Source organism: Dufourea novaeangliae, unplaced genomic scaffold, assembly GCF_001272555.1.
Source record: "Dufourea novaeangliae isolate 0120121106 unplaced genomic scaffold, ASM127255v1 scaffold187, whole genome shotgun sequence".
Taxonomy (NCBI): Eukaryota; Metazoa; Arthropoda; class Insecta; order Hymenoptera; family Halictidae; genus Dufourea; species Dufourea novaeangliae.
The window spans coordinates 2709618-2729294 of NW_015374075.1; the positions used below are offsets into that span (position 1 = coordinate 2709618).

Genomic DNA, 19677 nt, shown 5'->3' on the forward strand with positions numbered 1-19677 from the left:
CATGTGTGCATACAGCACGTGAATTTATCGTTGATGTACCAGTGAGAAAGAAACGCAAAACTAAGTTATTTAAACAGAAGTTCTCGTTCGTTAGAATTTGTTACCGGGCGTATAAATTAAACTCTAAGGCTATGAATAAATGTTAAATCGTGATCGTTAGCGCGTCTGTTTATTTCTCATATTCCTCTCTTTGAACGATCTTTATGAAGAGGCTATAGTCAAGCGCGGGAAGAATTACAATATTGTGTTTATTAAACAAAACTATGAATATTATTCAAGTATGTACACAATTATAAAAATTATTTCTGTTATTAAATATTTTCATCCCTTTTACATTTGCATGCATAAAATTTATCTACATAACAGATATCAACATGTCTCAGCCACAGTATGAAATGCAAATAGCACCAATGAATTCTGATAAATTCATTTTGTAGTGGCATATTTGCTTCAAACATCAATCCCCCTGTCTATGTTAGTACTTAAACTAGACTTTCAAGTACTAACTTTTTATTTAAGTGTTGGGATTAACCCTTATTCAATAGCATAGAATATATTGTGCATGGAAGAGATGCATTATGGCTATGGATACAGTGTTTTTATATGGCTAAAATTACTTGATTAATTTTATTTGGGCCTCCAATATGCAAGTATACAAAAAGTATATCAAACTTGATCCTGAGCTCTAAAATTTCAATATTGAAGCATCTTACCATCTGCACACTCTTTGGATTTTCTAAGTTCAATCTCTTCCACTAACAATATATTATATTCACTTTAGGCACTGTTATAATTATTTATGTCAAAGTCAGAATCATTATCATCATACATCAAGTCGAGGTCATCGAGGCTTTGGAAAAGACTTTCATCTACCTTAACTGCATCGCCTACAAATGAAGAAATCAGTTGTTTTATACTCCTTCCATATATTTTTTTATAATTCAACTTGGCTTAAATGAATTATATATTCCAAAGTAATACCATCATTTAAGAATTTTAGATCAGACTGATCCAATGTTTTATCAGTCATAAATAATTCTCTGCCAGTTAATTTTTTTCCTTCGCGTTCAGCCATTTCTCTACGTTTAGTATATCCCATTTCTTCATCAAACTTTTCTTTCCAACTTAAAAATGTTTCCACGGTAACTCGAGTTCCCTCAAACTTTTTCTGTAGAAATAAAAAGAAAATTAACTTTATGTCCACATATTTAAAACTTACATGTACATTACCCTTTCTGCTTCTTCTTCTTCTTTAAGTTTCTTTGCTGCAGATTCTTCCCTATTTAATTTGATTTTATCCCACTGACAATTAAGCCATTCCTGTGCAGCACTAACTAACGTGAATACCATAACCATTCCAAGATTTTCATTCATTTCTTCTATTAAATGGTCCTTTAGTCGTTCATCGCTTTCCTCTTCAAAATTCTCTTGTTCTTCTATAGCTACAAGGAGTGGTTCATCTGGATAGTTTGCAGTATATGTAAATTCTAATCGACAACTCAGCCCATTTCCAGTTTCTGGCTCATATTCTTCCGTTTTAATAGGTATGGCAAACGTGTAAAACGGTTCTACAGCTAAAACTGATATATATTGTTTTATGCGCTTTTCATAAGTAAAATATACAAAATAATAATTGATACAGATTTTTTATTTGATTAAATGAACGACTTAAACACAATTACTGACAAAATAGCAATCTGTATACAAAAACAAATTTATAGGTTATACAATAATGCATACTTTCCAATTCTCCGCAATAGATCGATTCCAAAGCCTCGATCTCATTGCGTTGTTCTTCTTTATAGTCCATATTATTTGAAATTAAATTAATTTACTAAAAGAGTGTTAAGTTTCGTATTCAATTGATAACTTCGAACAAATTCACGAAATCATATTACAATCGTGACAGCAGCGGTAAGGGGCGCTGTACCCAGCTGTACCACGAATAAGATATTTACACTTATTTATATGTACATACATAGACTGATTGAACAATGGAAATTTCTGTCCTTCTACGATACAAAAGTCTTACTCGATCAATTTCGAATCATTACTAGGATCATAAAATGTAATCATAAAATTTGAATTAATAATTTAAGGGGAACGATACAATACGGTTTAAAATAAAACCGATGGCTTCAATAAGCCAGAATCCAGATAGCACATGACGCCTTGAAGACGACTTAAAGGCGCCTTAGACCTACAATAGCCGTAAAATAGGTGTCTTCAAGGCGTCATGTGCTATCTGGGAATAACCTTTATTCCAGTGTCAATCAGTAAAATATCAACTATTCTTTATCGTAAAAAGTATTTACTTCTTTTGGCTTTGAGTCTAAGGTCTCCTCTTTACTTATTAAATACAAATTTACTTGTTTAGGTATCAAAGCAATATTAATTATTAACTTTCCAGTAGCACCGGATATAAAAAATTGAAAGAAATGAATTTTTCTCACAATCAATATTATACTGTTTATTTGAAAAGTACATAGTTTTTGTTAAGTTTTTAAGATGGCATTAGAATTTTATTATATCTTACTCGCATATTTAAAAAATGATGTGATATTTTTCGTTATAAAATAAAAAACAGATTTTCTAATGAAATTTTGTAATGAAAACAACAACTTTTAATGTTTGAAATCATAAAAATACATTGAACATTTTATTAAAATTAAAAGTTAAAATGGTTCTATTAATTTTTGAATAATTTTAATTCCTATACACGAAAATTACATTGAAAATTAAGTACTAACATAAGTCAAAACTTTAGTATTATAATGCCTACATGTAAATATAAAAAAATGAATAGTTTCTTACAAAGATTAATGAATATTTTTTAAATTGGAATATATTATCTAACATGTATTTCGAAATTTTATTTTATCTGACATTTCTGCCGCAATTTCGATTGAACGATACATAGATTTCCGTAATAAATTCGAGGGAAGAATTTCAGTGAAGGTTATTCTAATTGTGTTTAAGAGATACTAAGAATTTGCTTGCTCTAAAAATATACTAACAATTCCGTTCTTGCGTATAGTCAAACAGCAATAATCAGATGCATGCAATAAATTTTTACTATTTAACAAACATTGATTTTAGAACGAAGCTTAACTTAGGCTTGATATTTTTCGGAAAGATACTTACAAGACAAGATGAAGAAAAATAAGTTGGACGAACAAAGTAACGCTCTTATTGCATTTACTTTTCTCTCGTACTTCAATCAACTTGATCAATATTGTTAGTACTACATGTTCCATGCTAAGTAAAATTGAATTTTCTGCTATTAACGAGTGCACTGTAAGTTTGTTAACGTTCGAAATTATGGTGTAAGCTATTGTCATTATGTATTTAATTATATTCGTACTTTATTGAACAGAAGTTACTATAATAGTTGAGTATTTTAATGTTTTTTTAGTTTCTCTATAATAAAGATATAAAAGACAAAAGCAAAATTTTTCAATAGTAAATAGTTAATAAGCATTCGTACTTAATTTATCATAAGGTACAATAAATTGCAATATTCAAATTTTATTTATTTATATGCGCCTATTTTATGTAAATGTAGAAATCAAGCATAGTAATGTTGCTTTTAACAGTTTTCTCATTCTGGTATTATAAGAAAGATTTCGTATACAAAATCAAATGATTAACTTTTTACAATGTTTCAAACAAAAATGGCAAATAATTCTGAAAATACGTAGTGTTGGGATAAATTTCCATTCAACCTTTGTATTAATATAGATATAAATTTACTAGAAGATTCATTAAACGTTCTTAAAATATTTTTAGGAATAATTATTATTACTAGTAAACTGTAATAATTGAGGTAATTGCAAAACAAGGATCAAAATGTTAATAATTAAGCGTTCCTTTAGACTATGTTTCTTTGACCTTGAGTTAATATTAAAAATTTTCAGCACACTCCACAATAATGTTATCTTATATATTAAAAAGGTCGTGATTACTAATGTATATCATACATTAAGTAGCATTACAGACTGAAAATCAGGAAAATGTGTTAATTTTTATATGATTGCAATTCTATAATGAACTTGGTATTCAATAGTTGCGCCTGCAACATTAAGATAAACAGTACCTACTATTCATTTGAACGATTCGATGCAAGTTCTATAAATCGTCCAGGACCATAATCTCCAATAGATTTTGGTCCCGATAGAAATCCATACAAGTGGGTCATACGACGAACTTCTTTTCATGGGGCCAGTGGAAAACACCGTATTAACGCCCAAAACATTCGAATCCCATTATCTTATCTACGGCATCGATTTGTAACATTTGAAAGAAAGTAACCCCAGGACCATTTTGTCAGCGCATTTTCCACAACCGTGTTGGTAGCGCGCAAAAGCTTGCGGTGCAAATTTAACACGGCCACATACCGTTAGGTGGCCAGGAAAGCAGGCAAGAACGGAACGCAATCAATACGGTCACAGAACGCGAGGGTGCCTCGTGCGTGGCAGCTCCGGCCGAGCTTTCAGTCGGACGTACGGTCGCGACGAAAGCTCACGAAGCTCACTCGCTCGTTCACGCGTGTCCTGTCGCGTTGCATCGTATCATCGGAAGGTTTCTATACGGGGGTGGTGGAGTTATAGCTGGCTACAAAATGGCGTCCACGATGCCAAACAAATGACTTCGCATGAAAAGCTCGCCGCAAGTTCGACCTGATCCGTTGACACGTTGGTTCCATAGAAATCGTTTCATCCAAAGCGGTTCGTTCGCATGCTCGACGAATTATACGCGAAGACATGGTCTGCATATAGGACACTTGAACGCCTCTGATCGCGAGATTTCGCTGGAAACAATCGGTTGTACCAAATCGAGAAAATCGGTGCAAGATACTAGTACTATGATCCAGTCATTTGTCCTGTGTTTGGCCAGAAACGCGTGAAGGAGTTTGGCCGCTAGTACGATCATCGACCTAAGATCTTCAGACCCAAGAATACTAATAGGGGACTAATGGTATTAGAGGGTCGCGTGTGGTGCTCCTTCTTAGCTGAGTGACAATCGCGATTTGGGTGCGGGTTTCGATGGCTTGACGAATAATTCCAACGTCCATCGTGATCCAGTTACACGATCATGCATTTGCATTTCGAGAAGAACAACAATGCCAAGTGCGACTGCAACATCCTGTCGCTTAGCTGGATGGGCAAGGTACCGGACGAATCACCGGAGGTAGGTGATTTGTTCTTTACAAGGTTATTGAAAATTGCGGTGCGTTATTAGAGCGGTACGGTAATACCAAATAGCGTGTTATTAGACGTAGAACTGTAATTTCCCATGTGGCTCGCATCATGCTGAAGCGGTGGGAGGGAAAGAACGGATCGTTTATTACGATTGAATTGTGTGTTCTTTGTTTGGAAAGTAAACTCGATTGGTCGTAAAGATTCCTTGTTATAACAACGACGATACGATGCAATATTGGAAGGGGAAAATATTCGAAAATTGTTAGACGTATGTGCGGATATTAACAATGAACCAATAATACCGCGCGATAAGGTTGCGTTAGCGGTAGCTAATTCAGCAACGTTGAGTGACGTAAACGCCGACACGTTTTTGGATTTGTTAGCCTTTTTCATTCTGTAGCCATTTTACCGATGAATTTTTAGATCGTCGCGACAGAGACCGTAGTTATCTTAGAAATGCAGATGCTAAAGATGATCAGGAACGTCGCTTTTCAACGCGACGCGTGTCGTAGAAACTGTAGACAATAGCCTGAAAGGAGACAATAGAGCTACACCATTCGGTCTGCCTCCGTATTATGTTTTATATTCAAGTTGTGGGAAAAGTGACATCTAGAACTGAAAACTACCATTAAATGTAGGCATTGGTCATTGATTTAGTACGACGTTTGCAACTCTCAATCTTGGAAGTTTTGTGCGATCGTGCGTTTAAGAAGTTTGACGGAAATGTTGAATGGAGTTACTATATTCTGTGTAAATTGGTTAAACAGTCATTTCCTATTGGACAAGGAATTACAGTTGGCTGTTTCTTATTTGTAGTTGAATACAATTTGATGCAAACTTGTAAATTTCCATGTAGGTACTGATTTGTTACTCAAGTGTTATGCTTTTTTAAAAGCCTTTTGTAGAAGCGTAATGGAAAATAAAGTATTGTGGATTAAATAGTATTATACCTGTTTTTGAAAAAAAGGACACAGTTTTTAGAGAGTAGTTAGTGTCTACTTAGTCTATTAAAGTTTTTCAGAGAAGCATAGAAAATAAAATTCCGTCTAATTTAAATTATATTAATTTCTAAATGTAAATCAATTTAATTATTTGTGGTGTTAGAAGCTTGATGAAATAATAGGGGTCTATATGGCTTCAAATAATTATATTAACGCACTAAAACCGAAGTCAGTTGAAAGTTGTGTGGAAAGAAATATACTAATGATCAGCAAAGGAGGATATTTAATTTTATCAAATCATGCGTAGGCCTGTTTCAGCACAGCTATAGATCTAAGCATACATATAAATTTGCAACTTAACTATCTTAGGAAGTATAAAATAAATCTAAAATATCATTGCAACTTTTAAGAATAACTGTTTTTGGTGGATTTGTTCGATTGGAAGGGGTGTATATTACGATTGATAGAACATCTTTCCAAAGGTCATTTCTTCGAAATTTCAGTCATCCGAATTTTCTTCTTCCTTTGGAATAATTTTTCGATATAGTATTTTATAGTAAATTACGCTTTTGTTAACTTCAATATTTTTCCCAGAATAGAAGGTATATCGTTATCTAATTATTGAAATGAACCTGATTTCTCTTAAAAGCAGCATAAAATCTGTGATTGAATCTGTTTGCAAGAATACTCACTCATTGCCTTTCATATTGTTACAACAAGTGCTCAAAGTTGTCGGTCTGGACTTCATCGAAACATCTTCAGAAACGATAAGGTAGTGTGAAACGTGCAACAGAAATAGTTTCGGAGAAATGTGAACACTAGCACTTTTCTAATATCAGTCATGATTCTGCAGAGATAAAGTAATTTATCATGTTCACAATCGAAGAACAACTTGGGATATTCTTAATTTATAATGAATATAAAAGAAATTTGTAGCAATTTTTCACGATCAAAGTTATTTCATGGTCATAAAAGTATAGCATGCTGAATTTTTCATAGAATACTCTACAATACTATCTAGAAAAAAAGGTCTTATGCAACAAAAAAATGCAGATAACCTTGAAATCTCAAAAAACGTCAATTTTGGAAAGGTGTTCTATCAATCGGAATTGAATAATTTCACTAAAGACAATTTACTTCGTGAAGGTGTGACACGTTCGGGAAACCGTTCAGCATACAAACGGACCGCATCTCTTACAATTTGGTGACATTCCCCATAAACAAAAACCATATCTACTTTCTCCGCTATTTAATAACGCATTTCGGAAACTTGAGATACACTTCGCTCGGCAGAGATTCTCATAAACGACTAATCATAGTATGTACAGATGAAGCGTACAGCGTGATTGAATGTTTATTTTCATTCAACGACCCATAACAAGAAATTACGAGACAGAGATGAAGTAATAATATCAACAATAGTTTTTTTTTCTCAAAATAAATTAATTTCCATCACAATAGGCTTAACCCAGACCACGAATGACCTTTCCAATAGGTCATTGTATTCGTTTTGAAATACTCTATCAGAATGTAAGTAAAAAAACATACCGTTCCATTTAAGAAAACAGAAATGACCTTCATATCTCCTTGACGCCTCCACCTATCAAAAAACTAGTAACATCGGATGATCAGCCCCTCGATACCAAATAATTTTGGCCTCGTGCATTTTTTCCTATCACCAATACCAGCCAAGTTATTCAGGTCTGGGTTAGGTCTGGAGAAAACTATCCTATAACATCAAAGACCGTACTGCGTTCGATTAGGGAGCTCCCACGATGCTATGCATTATCGTATCGCAATCCAGCCGAAGTAAAAGAAAAACAAAACAGAATTCTATATATACCTCTAAATTATTATAGATACCTAGTTCATAAAAAAAATGTAACGGTTCTTTCCTATTTCCTATCCTTCTGTAGTTATTACTAAGCTATCCATTAATTGCATTAACGAACTACTTAACATTTTTTATTAAAAACAATAGTGTTTCGTTACTAATAAATTTCGTCCAGCGTACGTATAATCAGAACCACAGTTACACATAAAAAGTTCGTCGAAGTTAATCGTTCTAAATGTTTACAAAAAATGAAACCGATGTACACTAAAAACCAAATAAGACCATAACTGCGAAATGACGAATTTCGGTCTTGTCTGCGCATATTCCTCTCGGTTACCTTACTTACCAACGTCTTAAACAATTGAGCATCATTATGCTTCGTGTAGCTTCATACAGTGACTGTGAAGTACAAACGTGCCATTCAAAAGTATTCATTTCTTGAGAAATACTTGATTGTGTCACCCGGTGTATGACAAATTCTATCGTCCCTGTTACAGAAAGCGAGAAAGTGGGGTAAGCAGGGGTTCGAGAGACCTCTTATGCTCATTCAAGATGCGCGAAACAGTTATGCTCTTATTTGGCGTTTAGTGTAGACCGAAATGTCTTCGAGGGTCGTCGCCCATGCCTAAACCATCAATGGATCATGACAGTCCACATTGTCAGTCATTACTCGAGTTCCTCGTTCAACCCACACGAGGAACACTCCAAGAAGTCACGTATTAGGGCAAAGCAGCGAACGAAGTCGTCGTTTCAACGCGACTTTGTCCCTCGCACGGAACAAAAAGTTCCAACGTGGGCGTAGAGATATAAAACCAGCAGTCGGAGTACAGGGCCGTCCAGGGATTAATTATCGAAGTTGTTTCGTTAGACGCGAGCGCTGCGTGATTTCCGGCGGAAACCTGCCGCGGAATATTTCGAAATGAAACACACCGCCGATGCGAGGACGAGCGCGCACGTCTAATAAACAAAGCGGAAACGCGACGCCAGACAAAACAGAGGATTTTTTACCGTGTTTCTACGAGCCTGGAGGGGGCGTTCGCGCGACTCCGTTGGGATTTCGACGTTTGGCGAGCCCAGTTAATAATACCCGGGGTGAGAGAAAGAGAGAGAGGGAGTTTTCGAGACCGCATCAAAAGCGGGGTGGAGATTGGAATCCGTCAGGGTGAGGCGGATCCGTCGGCGTGGAAGCGGCTTAGGAGTCGAGGGTAGCCAGGAAAATTCGGAGGGTTCAGACGAGGCGAACGTGTTTGGTACGTTCCCCGAGCCGTACACGGGTGAAGATGAAGTTCGTGCTCGGTGTCTCGATTAGATCTTTTCAGCGGTCTGAACAGCGGTTCGCCGCGAAGCTTTTCCTTTTCGCCCCGGCATTGTCGCGCCCTGCACTTCTGCACGACTTACGTAGGCACGAGTGGCACCGAATGACACTGAAGTTGAACCAGCAACGGCGCGGGACAACAAGGAAAGATTACGTTTGCCGCGGTGGGAATGCCACATTTATCGATTCTCAATGCCTCCACGTTGATGCACGCTTGTAGGAACCGCGCCAAATTTACAAGAACATTTCCGTGTCAGAGGTCACCCGAAGGTCGTGTCGCTTTGGGTTGCTGAATACCTTTCGATGTCGTTGGTGGTATTAGGAGGGAATTATTTTTGGGTAATCATTGGATTGAACGGAACGTTTTTACGCTCTCGTTTTCATCGTTTAGTCTGATAATCGATCATGTACTTGCTTTATAGTCGTATTTTGAGTTTCCTGGTTCTCTTCTCGCTGTAAAATCGTCCGAAATTGTCGGGGGAAATACGTGGTCATTAACTAAGTTCTGCAGGCCGCTCGTAAGTGGTGGTAGGGTACACTTTTTTTGTTTCGCAAAAACTGACCATTCTACTATAACGAAGTACATCGATAAGTTCAATGTTGTAGTAAAAAACATTTGCCTATTTTGATTTAACATGATATCTGACAAAAAGCATATCTGTCATTATATTTTGCTGTTTTTTAATATGAAGAAAACCGCAGCACAAAGAAACGGTTGATTAAAAAAGTTTATGGTAGTGGAGTTGTAGCTGCAGACACTTTTGAGAGATGGTTTCAACGATAGAAAAATTGCAATTTCAACTTAAAGGGTAAAGAATGCGTTGGATGTCCAGTAGAAATGGAAAATAATGTTTTGCAAGTGTTGTTGAACAAAGACCCGGTCCAATCGACTAGTGAACTTGCTAAGCAGCTTGGAGTTATGAAACTCAAATTAAAATTATAAACATTGTAAGGTATTATTTTAATAAATATTTTAAGATAAAGAACCCACAGAACTTAGTTAACGATCTAATATATTCGTAGAGCATTATTTTATGAGTTTCAGAAGTTACTACTGATCGGGACTATTATCACATAAACAGTAAACAATGTTTATCAAATGTATGGAGAAAATGTCAGTAAGGTTCGAATGCATCTAATGTGATTTATAATATAAAGGCAGTAGATGCAACTGATTTAAGGCAATAATTGCTGTAACTCATCGCATTGTTACTTGAGTAGGTACTCACGACGAAGTTTAATATGTTAGAATCGTATATTGTTGAAATACTCCATTGGATTTAATAACAAAAGTAGGTAAAAACTTTTCATTCGACTCAATATTTATCTGAATGTAAAAGTATTGTGTAATCAATGTCTAAAATTATAGAGGATGATCTATTGATGTTACAATCGATAATAATGATTTTTTATGAAAAGATATGTTGGAAATTTGCAGTGAAAAATTTTAAAGTAGAGCTTTGTGACTCGGGGAAAATAGTTCATCAGCGTTGAATGTCCGGGAAATTTTACACTAATAATAATAATTTTGCAATAGTAGTCTATAATATAATAGTAATATTAATTGTAATAATACTGTGAAAGTTTGTTGCATTCATTTGCAAGGCTGTTGTGCACAATTCGACTAACGTGTCTGATCAGCACTTGTCGTTTCTACTTAATGTAAGTAGGAATACGTATGTGTATCAAATTATTTTTCAAAGCCGATTTTATTTAGTATGGAGTGGAAAATGTTCACGATATATTCCAGATTATCCACTTATCTTTTCATAAAGAATCATGCGCTTGACGGTTGTTTCAGCAATAAAGGACCATCCTGTATACCCCAGAATTTTCATGATCGGGTGCGAGACTTTACAAATATTCACTTTTTCCTAGAGGTTATTGTACAGTTTAAATGATATATCAAGTTGCAGTAGTGCATATCTGATAGAAGGGGATAATTTTTCTAAAAAATATTGCCATTTGAAACATATTTACTACAGGTAGTATACAGTATTAATAGTGAAATGCATGTAAGCAGAATCTTTATGCCAAAAGAAGTCGACATAGTACAATATTATTAGTACAAATTCATTTATTATATCTTGTAAAAGTGCACATAGAAAACTTCAACATACATTATAAATTATACAGTAATCTACTGAATAATCTTAAACAATTAAATTCTCGTTTAGAAAAAATATAGACTAAAACTCTTTAAGAGTTTATTGTTGAAAATCATTCAGTAAGTTTTTCACTCCGTGAAAAATCAAAGTATAGGGTGTCTGAAAATGTCCTGAAAGAGTAATAGTATTTATTTGAACCAGATTCGTACTGAGAGCATCACGATTCTCTATACATAATATCGATTCAAATGCTGGCCGCCGCTGATTCTGCAATAGCATACATCATTTGTCCTGGAAAATCGCGTTCGTTGTTCCATGTGACGCCTATAGTTTAAACACCGGAATTACTGGTGTTTTAAACGTACGGCGATATTTAGTCACGCTATCCACGGTACGGTAGAACAGATTTTGGTAAACAAACGTAACTGATTAATAATTCATCCATGAACTCTTTTTTTTTCACTCAATACCATTTTGATTAATGTATTACCAGTATTGGCTTAATTCTTTATGTACATATTTAGTTGCAGTGAGCGTAACATACGTATTGCGCAATAAATATAAGTACATTACTGCTATAAAGGGATGATTAAAAATTAATCATTACAATTGACAGTTTTAATAACTGAATTATATTAATTAATTTTATTGTTAAGAATATTCGACAAAACAATTATCCAAAAACAGAATCTTTATAGAAGATATTGTAACAACTAGACTTTTTAATAAAGTCAAGTATAGTTTTTATTTTACCTTTAACCTAATGAAGCCCGGAATAGAAGATTAAACTTTAACTAATTCATCTGCTGTGAATTGAACAAGAAAAATATGAAATTGCATAAACTATGGAAATACACTACTACGTCTTCTGGAAATAAACTATGGGCTTAAAAAAGTTACATTATTATGTTTTATAAAAATATAGGTATATCAACGGGCATAATTATTTTTCTTGATTCTTGTAAATCATTTTGTTTTACACGAAATAACGAGAGAAGCATTTTCATTATTTAGTATAATATCGGCATTGCCAAAACATCTATGTGGTAACATAATAGTATACGCAATTAAAAATGATATGAAATGTAATGCACAATTAAAAATACAATAAAAGTAAACCTACGTAGATAGGGGAATCACTACATGTATAATTTCAAAATGTGCACAAACCGAAACAATCTGTTATACAATCAATACCTAGATCTTTACCTCTATTGTATCTAAAATAATTTGATCGTAAATATTGTGAAGGTACAGAGAATTTACATTCGCTATGTATTAAATTCATTTACAGCAGAAGTTTGAAACCAGTATAAATTGCGTTCAGAATACCGAAAGCATCTTGTGTTTTTTAGTTCAGCATGGGATATTTTCCTGCACATACACGGTCCTCCCAAAAGTTTTCAACTTGAAATTAAAACAGCATTTTTCCGTAAAATGATGATACTCTTCATTATCAAATATTAAAAATAGTTTCTTTTAAAAAGGTATACTCTTCGTAATAATTACAGAAACTCTGAAAATGGCTCTGATAATTATTCTTGAAAATGGCGGAAAGAAAGAGGGTCCAAACTTTTGGCTTCGCGAGTCATAAGTTTACACAACATTGTGGTCTGAAAAGGTTTCTCGAAGTTTGATTATCTACTCTATTCGTCCAATTCAGCTACATCAAACTAACTCCTATTACTCAAATTGGAAACGAAGACCATGAAACGACAATCTAAAATCATTTTGAAATTCAGAGGGCTTCGACGTTTATTTTCTCCGTCATCTTGAAGAAGAATTACCAGAGCTATTTTCAGTGTTTGTACAATTATCATGAACAGTATATCATTTCACAAAGAAACTACTTTCAATAATTGCTGTTAAAAAGCGTGAATATTATACGAAAAATTGTTTTAACTTCAATTTGGAAACCTGTGGGACAAACCGTGTAGAGTCAAGTAATTGAAGGTTCTCAAGCCAAGTGCTTCATCATGTATACCAATTTAATACAAGGATCATTAATAGGATTCCCATGAAATTTCGATGTAGTATCGATAACGTATAATGACGCTGACAGGACAATAATCATGTCGACACAAATTTTAGTCTTGCGATGTAACGCGTTACACGCGCCACGGGGAACTATAATAACTTCGGAAGTCGTGCAAACTTTCTGCTTTATTAACGGCACAACATCCAACACCGCGATGTTGGAAAGCAACATGGCAAAATTAAAGCATGCGTTTAAAAAGAAAGTTTGTTTTACCCAGTCTGGTACCATGCCCGTCTTTCTTTTCTTTTTTTATTAACCTGTTCTCTTTCGATGGAATCGAAGTGAAACATTGGCTACTTTAGAATCGTTAGCCTAGAACGTTTATATGTACCGAAGTTGGGAGTGTTTTAAATTTTTCGCTAGAAGACATAAATAAAATCTTTTACGCATGAAAGACCTTTAGGAAATAACTTCCCTAATTTTATAATTTTTATTTTATATACATTTAATGTAATTTATCAAATTTTCCAAAGCTCCATATTACTGATTTATTTTCTACTTATTTTTATGATTGTTTTATTTCATTTTACATGATATTGACAAACTTTTATGCGTAAATTAAAAAGCTTATTTGAACATTATTTCCCTTCACCCCTTTTATTATGCGATTCGTAAACAGTTAGTTCAAGCAATACGTGATATCTAACTAAATTACAAGTGAATGTAGTTGTTTCACATCATTTTCAATTTATACTATGTAATATAGTAGTATTTTATAAGCATGTTAAAGATTTCAATTTAATGCATACGTGTTCAGTAGTATCAAATGTTATTCAATAATATTATATAATTCTCAGCAATATTAAAAACATAAGTTAATTAATATATGAAAATTAGTCTGATACTTCGTTGGAGAACCAATGCTGACTATGTACTTATAGACCGAATCTTTTGTCTGGTACTCATGTGCTTACTTAAATCTTTAACATCTTCACTGCCCACCATTTTACTATTGCGATAATATTTTACTAAATTCCTTTTTACTAAATTTTACTAAATGTTAATTTAACGATGCCGTTCACCAATGACCACCATGGCAATCAACGCGTTGACAGTATATTTCGAAAAGGTAACATCTAGAATTAGCTATTTTCTTATGGACTGCCTTGTGAATACTGTAAACAAACCAGCAACGCTTATGTATAGAGTACTATAACCCTCTAACTTGAATTAAATAGGACCTCAATTAATATCAAATTAAAGAAATATATTTGCCTATCGCTACATTATAATATATGTATGTAAGCTATTAATGTCACATTAATTTACAAATTTCTGTAATAAAAAATGTAACTAAGAATCGAACATTGGCTTCGGGTCAAATTGATCCGAACAGTGCACGAGGGTTAACGAGATATACATATAGAAAATGATTCGGACATGGACAATGTCGATTTTTATTCGCAAGGATAGAGCTGTAATAGGAAAGGGTCAGACACAAACAGATGATTGAACGAATTTGAACCTAAAGTACTCTGTGAACTCGTTCGAATCGATTCCATCATTCGGCTGTAATCTAATTATTCCCTCCAGTAATAGAGCTAGATTAGCGCGATACCTTTTCATCGTCGTAACTGGCGCGGAAAACGATTTTACCGAATCGTTAATCAACGATTAGTTCCGGAAAGGGAAGTAGTCAACGAATTAGCAGAATTCGTCGATCAAGGAACATAGGAGGCGTAATGAATTCTGATCGATTGCGTCCCCGCTGCGCATCAAACTTTGCAGATCGAATTAACCCTACTTCGTTATGGATGTGTAAACTCGGAGCTGGTCGAACACAACATGGTCGATCGTACAACGACGTTGAATGCGTACACGCCAATAAAATGAAGACAAAGCATATATGAAGTGTCCCACTTGACATTTTACAATCTGAATTTGTTCCACTATACGAAGTTAGCGCAATAAGATAGAGAAAAAGAACACAAAATGCGTAAAAAGGGTATGGAAATGTGTAATGGGTAAAATCCAGCAAAACGTAATTATCCTGGTACCAACTCTTGTGTAGACTAATATACTGATCAAGTAGAAAAAAATTGGGATTTTCTATCGTGCTCTAAATTAAGTCTAGGAAAGTTTTTGTATACATATATGTGATTATTTTGTCTCTTCTGTTGCGGAAGAGTGTGAAACTATAACGTATATTTTCGAGGATTGGAAATGTTACCTTATATGAAAAATATCATATATCTTTTGAAATTAATAAATTCGTTAATTTGAGAAATAAATGATTGATGTCAACTTCCGTATCATATTCATTTCACAATTAAGCGAGACTCTTAGTTTGGATTACAGAAAAAAAACAAATAACAGGAACAAAGACTATAACATTTTAAATTAAATTATTATTTGTGAACTGGACTTTATTCTTTCTAAATGCCACTTATATGTATTATTCTTCTTTTTTGTGTTTTGCAAACTGAATTGTCAGACTTTATTTCAGAAACTAAATAATATTTTGAAAATGTGGAATTTAAACTGTATTTCCAGTTTATTGAAAACAGTAATGAGGGGGGTTAATCATTGGTGCATGTAACAAAGTCAATGGTATCTACAATTTATACTACAAAAGAATCATTTTTTCGGAAATAATTTGTTCAATATTAAATTCATTTAATTCATTTATTCAAAAGTTACAAATGTTTAAAGTTTCGAGCGAAATGCAATGAAATTGAAGCGCTGAGGTGGCTACTTTTGTTCTGGGAACGAACAATTACACGGACTGGTTAACACTTTGACCACTCAATGAACGGTATTTCATAATGTTACTTAGCATTTCTGTTATATTCGTGGTTAATTGAATATATGCGTGTCAACCTCTGAATTTCAAACCTTTGTAATTTTATTTTATTTTCTCCAACTGCCCACGAAATAAATACCGATAATACTACCGATTTGCATTGTGAAGACTTGTTAGAACTGTTTAATAATTAAAGTTTCCAATTCGTAAGTTTCATCGAGTTTTCACTGACTCGCAAGAAAAACACGAAAGAATAAGGGCACGTGAAAATAGGACAGTCAGTATTAGAAGAGGATCCATGGGACCGATTCGGAAATCATTTGAATAAGAAGTTCGATCTGATCCATTTCCACCGGTGACACGTGAAATTCGTATACGTGATTTCCTTCCAAACTGGCTTTGGCTGATAACGGAAAATTGATGCAAAATCTCCGAATCGTTCTTGAGACTATCGATGAAGGTTCGGCAATCCGATTCGTTTTGAGGATCCATCGAGAGGAACAGGTCTATTGTTCTCCAGATTAAACCATCGTGACTCCCTTTGTTCTTCGAGGCACTTGCTGCATGAAGAAGTTCTCATTCTTGTTGTAGTGAGAATTCAACGCTTTCAATATGGGCAGGTATAAACAGAACACAAAGAAGCTATCAGTCTCTAGGAATACAAACAGCGTGTGAAACAAGTGTTGGTAGAGTGAGGTCTCTTATGTAGCGGCGATATTGAACAGATGAATAATTGTATAAAATATACAGTAAATACATAGTAACTTAACGGAAAAGATTTCATTAGATGGGCACATACAAAGTACCGGATTTTTTTAGTGACATAAAATATTCTGTGCAATTTAAATAAGTGAATGAGATTATGTATGTCCCTCAATGAAACTCGTGTATCTCATATTAGTATTATTATTAAAATATTGAATTCTTTAATGTAATTTTTTTATTTTTAAACTAATACTTAGAAGATTATTATTGAAGAAATATTAAAAAGTAATTTATGCCCGACGCCATATATGATTTGGAAACTTATTTTTCAGTTTGACTTAAAATTGTTCAGTGCAAGTACACATAGGGATTTTAATCGAATGTCAGTTCGATATCTCGTCTGTTTTAATTAATTTTAAAACATGGCTTTACTGTAAAACAAATTGTGTTTGGTAAAGTGTGCCAACAATAAAGACGTTTCAATTCAAATATACCAATCAGTATAACCGAAATTTCATATACACCAGCCTTATAATTAATTATATAATTAATAATTAACAGCGATTTTAGTTATACCTGCAAAAACTAAAATGTAGGTTGCAATCCTTGTTCTCTCTTTCCTGATGCTCACCCAGTTATTTTCTTTGCCTAAACCTTTGTAACCTCTTACTAACTTCAATATTTGAATTGTGATGTAGGATGAGAGGAAAGAGGAACGAATTATGAATTATATTCCATTAATTATTATGCGTAATCGTTGGGCAGAAATGTCAACATTTTGAATATTACAATTAGTCCCGGTGGGACAAGCTGTTGAGTTCATAAAGCATTTAACAATTATTGGGTGGATCATAAATGAAATGATAGACATTGAATCACGACAGCATCAGAATGGGGCGAGTTGCTTCATTAACTTCACGTTTCAGTTACCTTGTCTAGCACAGAAACAAGGGAGAATATTAGTATTAATGCATGTATTGTACTTAAACGGAAATGGAGCAATCATTTACACACATCAATTTCACAGTTATTGAAAGTGATAAAGAAACATAAGATATACTGTATACTCTATGTAAACTACATACCTGAAATAGTCTGTAAATGGTTAATTTAAATAAAATACCTGGTATTACATGGCATAAATGCTTTCGTCTTTTACCGGAATTTTTTAAAACTGTACCAGTGTAAATTTTAAATTTACAGGAAAGGACGAAAGTGTGCTATGTAGTACCTGATGATTTATTTAAAGTAACCATTTACAAACTATCACATAGAATATATACAGTATATTTTATGTTTGTTCGAGACTTTCGTACACCGTGAGATTGATGTGTGTGAATATACTGATTGTTCCATTTTCGGTTAGGTACAATACATACATTAATATCCTTCCATGTTTTTTTGATGGTCAAGACATATGAAACACTGTGTATATAATATGTATATAGTACAATCATGTGTTGTACAGAGGTATTAATAGTGTAATTAACGTTATCAGTATTATACTTTGCCTTATTACTTACTAATATATACACACTTATGGTATACATATTTGTGTGCAATTGATAATATAAAAATATAATTACTTTCATTTTCATATTCTTATTGCACAAATACATTTGTTCTTCATTATATGTTCAAATATTGTAAATATCTTATATTATTGATTATTATTTTTAAATGTTAAAATGGAGGGACATCATATTTTAAAACAAAGGTTTCATTAATTCATTCTCTTTCATTAAGTGAGGGTTAGACCGGAAACTCGTGCACCTTACTGTGTAGCTACACTAGATTATATTATTAACTACAAACCACACAAAAGAACTTTGAAGAAATAAAAGTTACATAGTGATACTGAGGTTAGGCCGGTAACTTTCCGACCTTATTACGTATGTATGTCCTGCCCAGCGTGTATTAAGGTCGCGATAATACTAAAAAAATAAATGGTAGTTTCTATGTATTTATGGCGTACACAACTGTATTAAATACAGTAAAATTAAATATAAAATATTAGTTGCACTATATTTAATTAATATTTTATTATGATTTTAATATAAATGAATAGTTGTTTGCAAATAAATAATTTAAATATTTTATATTAGTAATATAATATTACTTTTAATAAAAAGTATTCATTTCTGTTTAATTCTGAGTTCCATGAAACAATCTCGACAAATTTTAATCCGTATAAACATCCATGGTTTACTAATAAAGTATGTTAATGTATTACATAATAAATGATTCCAGGTTTCGTTACCTACTTAAAATATAATGCAGTCAATTTAGAAAAACTGTACTGTTCAGCCATTAACCATAGCGACAGCATATCGATTTTAGTTTCATCAACGAAGATTAAATTGGATCACCGGCTGATTTTAATAAACTGATATCAACGATACAAACAGATGGTTTTTTGTTCACTGGATGTTACACGACTATTAACACTATACGTACCAAAGCGGTTTTACTAACTGGTTGGAACATTTTTATAACAATGATTAAAATGTTACAACAATGCATTTTCTCAGATCTTTCACAACTTTCAATGTGATATGAAACAATGTATAATATTTGAATATTTTCAAAACGACTATCATTTTTATCGATCGGACAGAAATAGATATACAGTTATCGTCGGTAGTTATAGTGATAAACTTTATACATCGTGTCACGCCCTAATAAAAAACTTACGTACCGTATTGAAAGCGAAACAGACCAGTTCCCTCGAAATCGGATATTCTGAAAACTAACGCGACTATTCACACGGCTTTTATTCAGTCTGGCCATTA

The 19677-nt window shown here is 33.5% G+C and overlaps 2 protein-coding genes across 2 annotated transcripts in view; one reads left to right on the forward strand and one right to left on the reverse strand.

The window, feature by feature from the left end:
• Window positions 1-329: 329 nt before the first annotated feature.
• Window positions 330-1887, reverse strand: LOC107190568 (RWD domain-containing protein 1). The gene is made up of 4 exons (XM_015579392.1): window positions 1741-1887; window positions 1231-1580; window positions 982-1168; window positions 330-887 (listed from the first exon to the last, which is right to left on the reverse strand). The coding sequence occupies exons 1-4, from the start codon at window positions 1808-1810 to the stop codon at window positions 778-780; spliced, it is 717 nt and encodes a 238-aa protein (XP_015434878.1). The 5' UTR covers window positions 1811-1887; the 3' UTR covers window positions 330-777.
• Window positions 1888-5094: 3207 nt separating this feature from the next.
• LOC107190544 (tubby-related protein 4) overlaps window positions 5095-19677 on the forward strand; it is a 74074-nt gene continuing 59491 nt past the window's right edge. The window contains exon 1 of the mRNA XM_015579359.1: window positions 5095-5190. Within this exon, the coding sequence (XP_015434845.1) occupies window positions 5095-5190 (96 nt within the window). The remainder of the gene's footprint in view (window positions 5191-19677) is intronic.

Bases quoted from the DNA above. Each gene is read 5' to 3' on its own strand.
- LOC107190568 (XM_015579392.1), bottom strand. From the start codon at position 1,810: ATGGACTATAAAGAAGAACAACGCAATGAGATCGAGGCTTTGGAATCG. The intron at 1,581-1,740 runs GTATGCATTATT...AATATATATCAG, and splicing joins CTATTGCGGAGAATTGGAAA to TTTTAGCTGTAGAACCGTTT. The intron at 888-981 runs GTATTACTTTGG...CTTCATTTGTAG, and splicing joins TCTAAAATTCTTAAATGATG to GCGATGCAGTTAAGGTAGAT.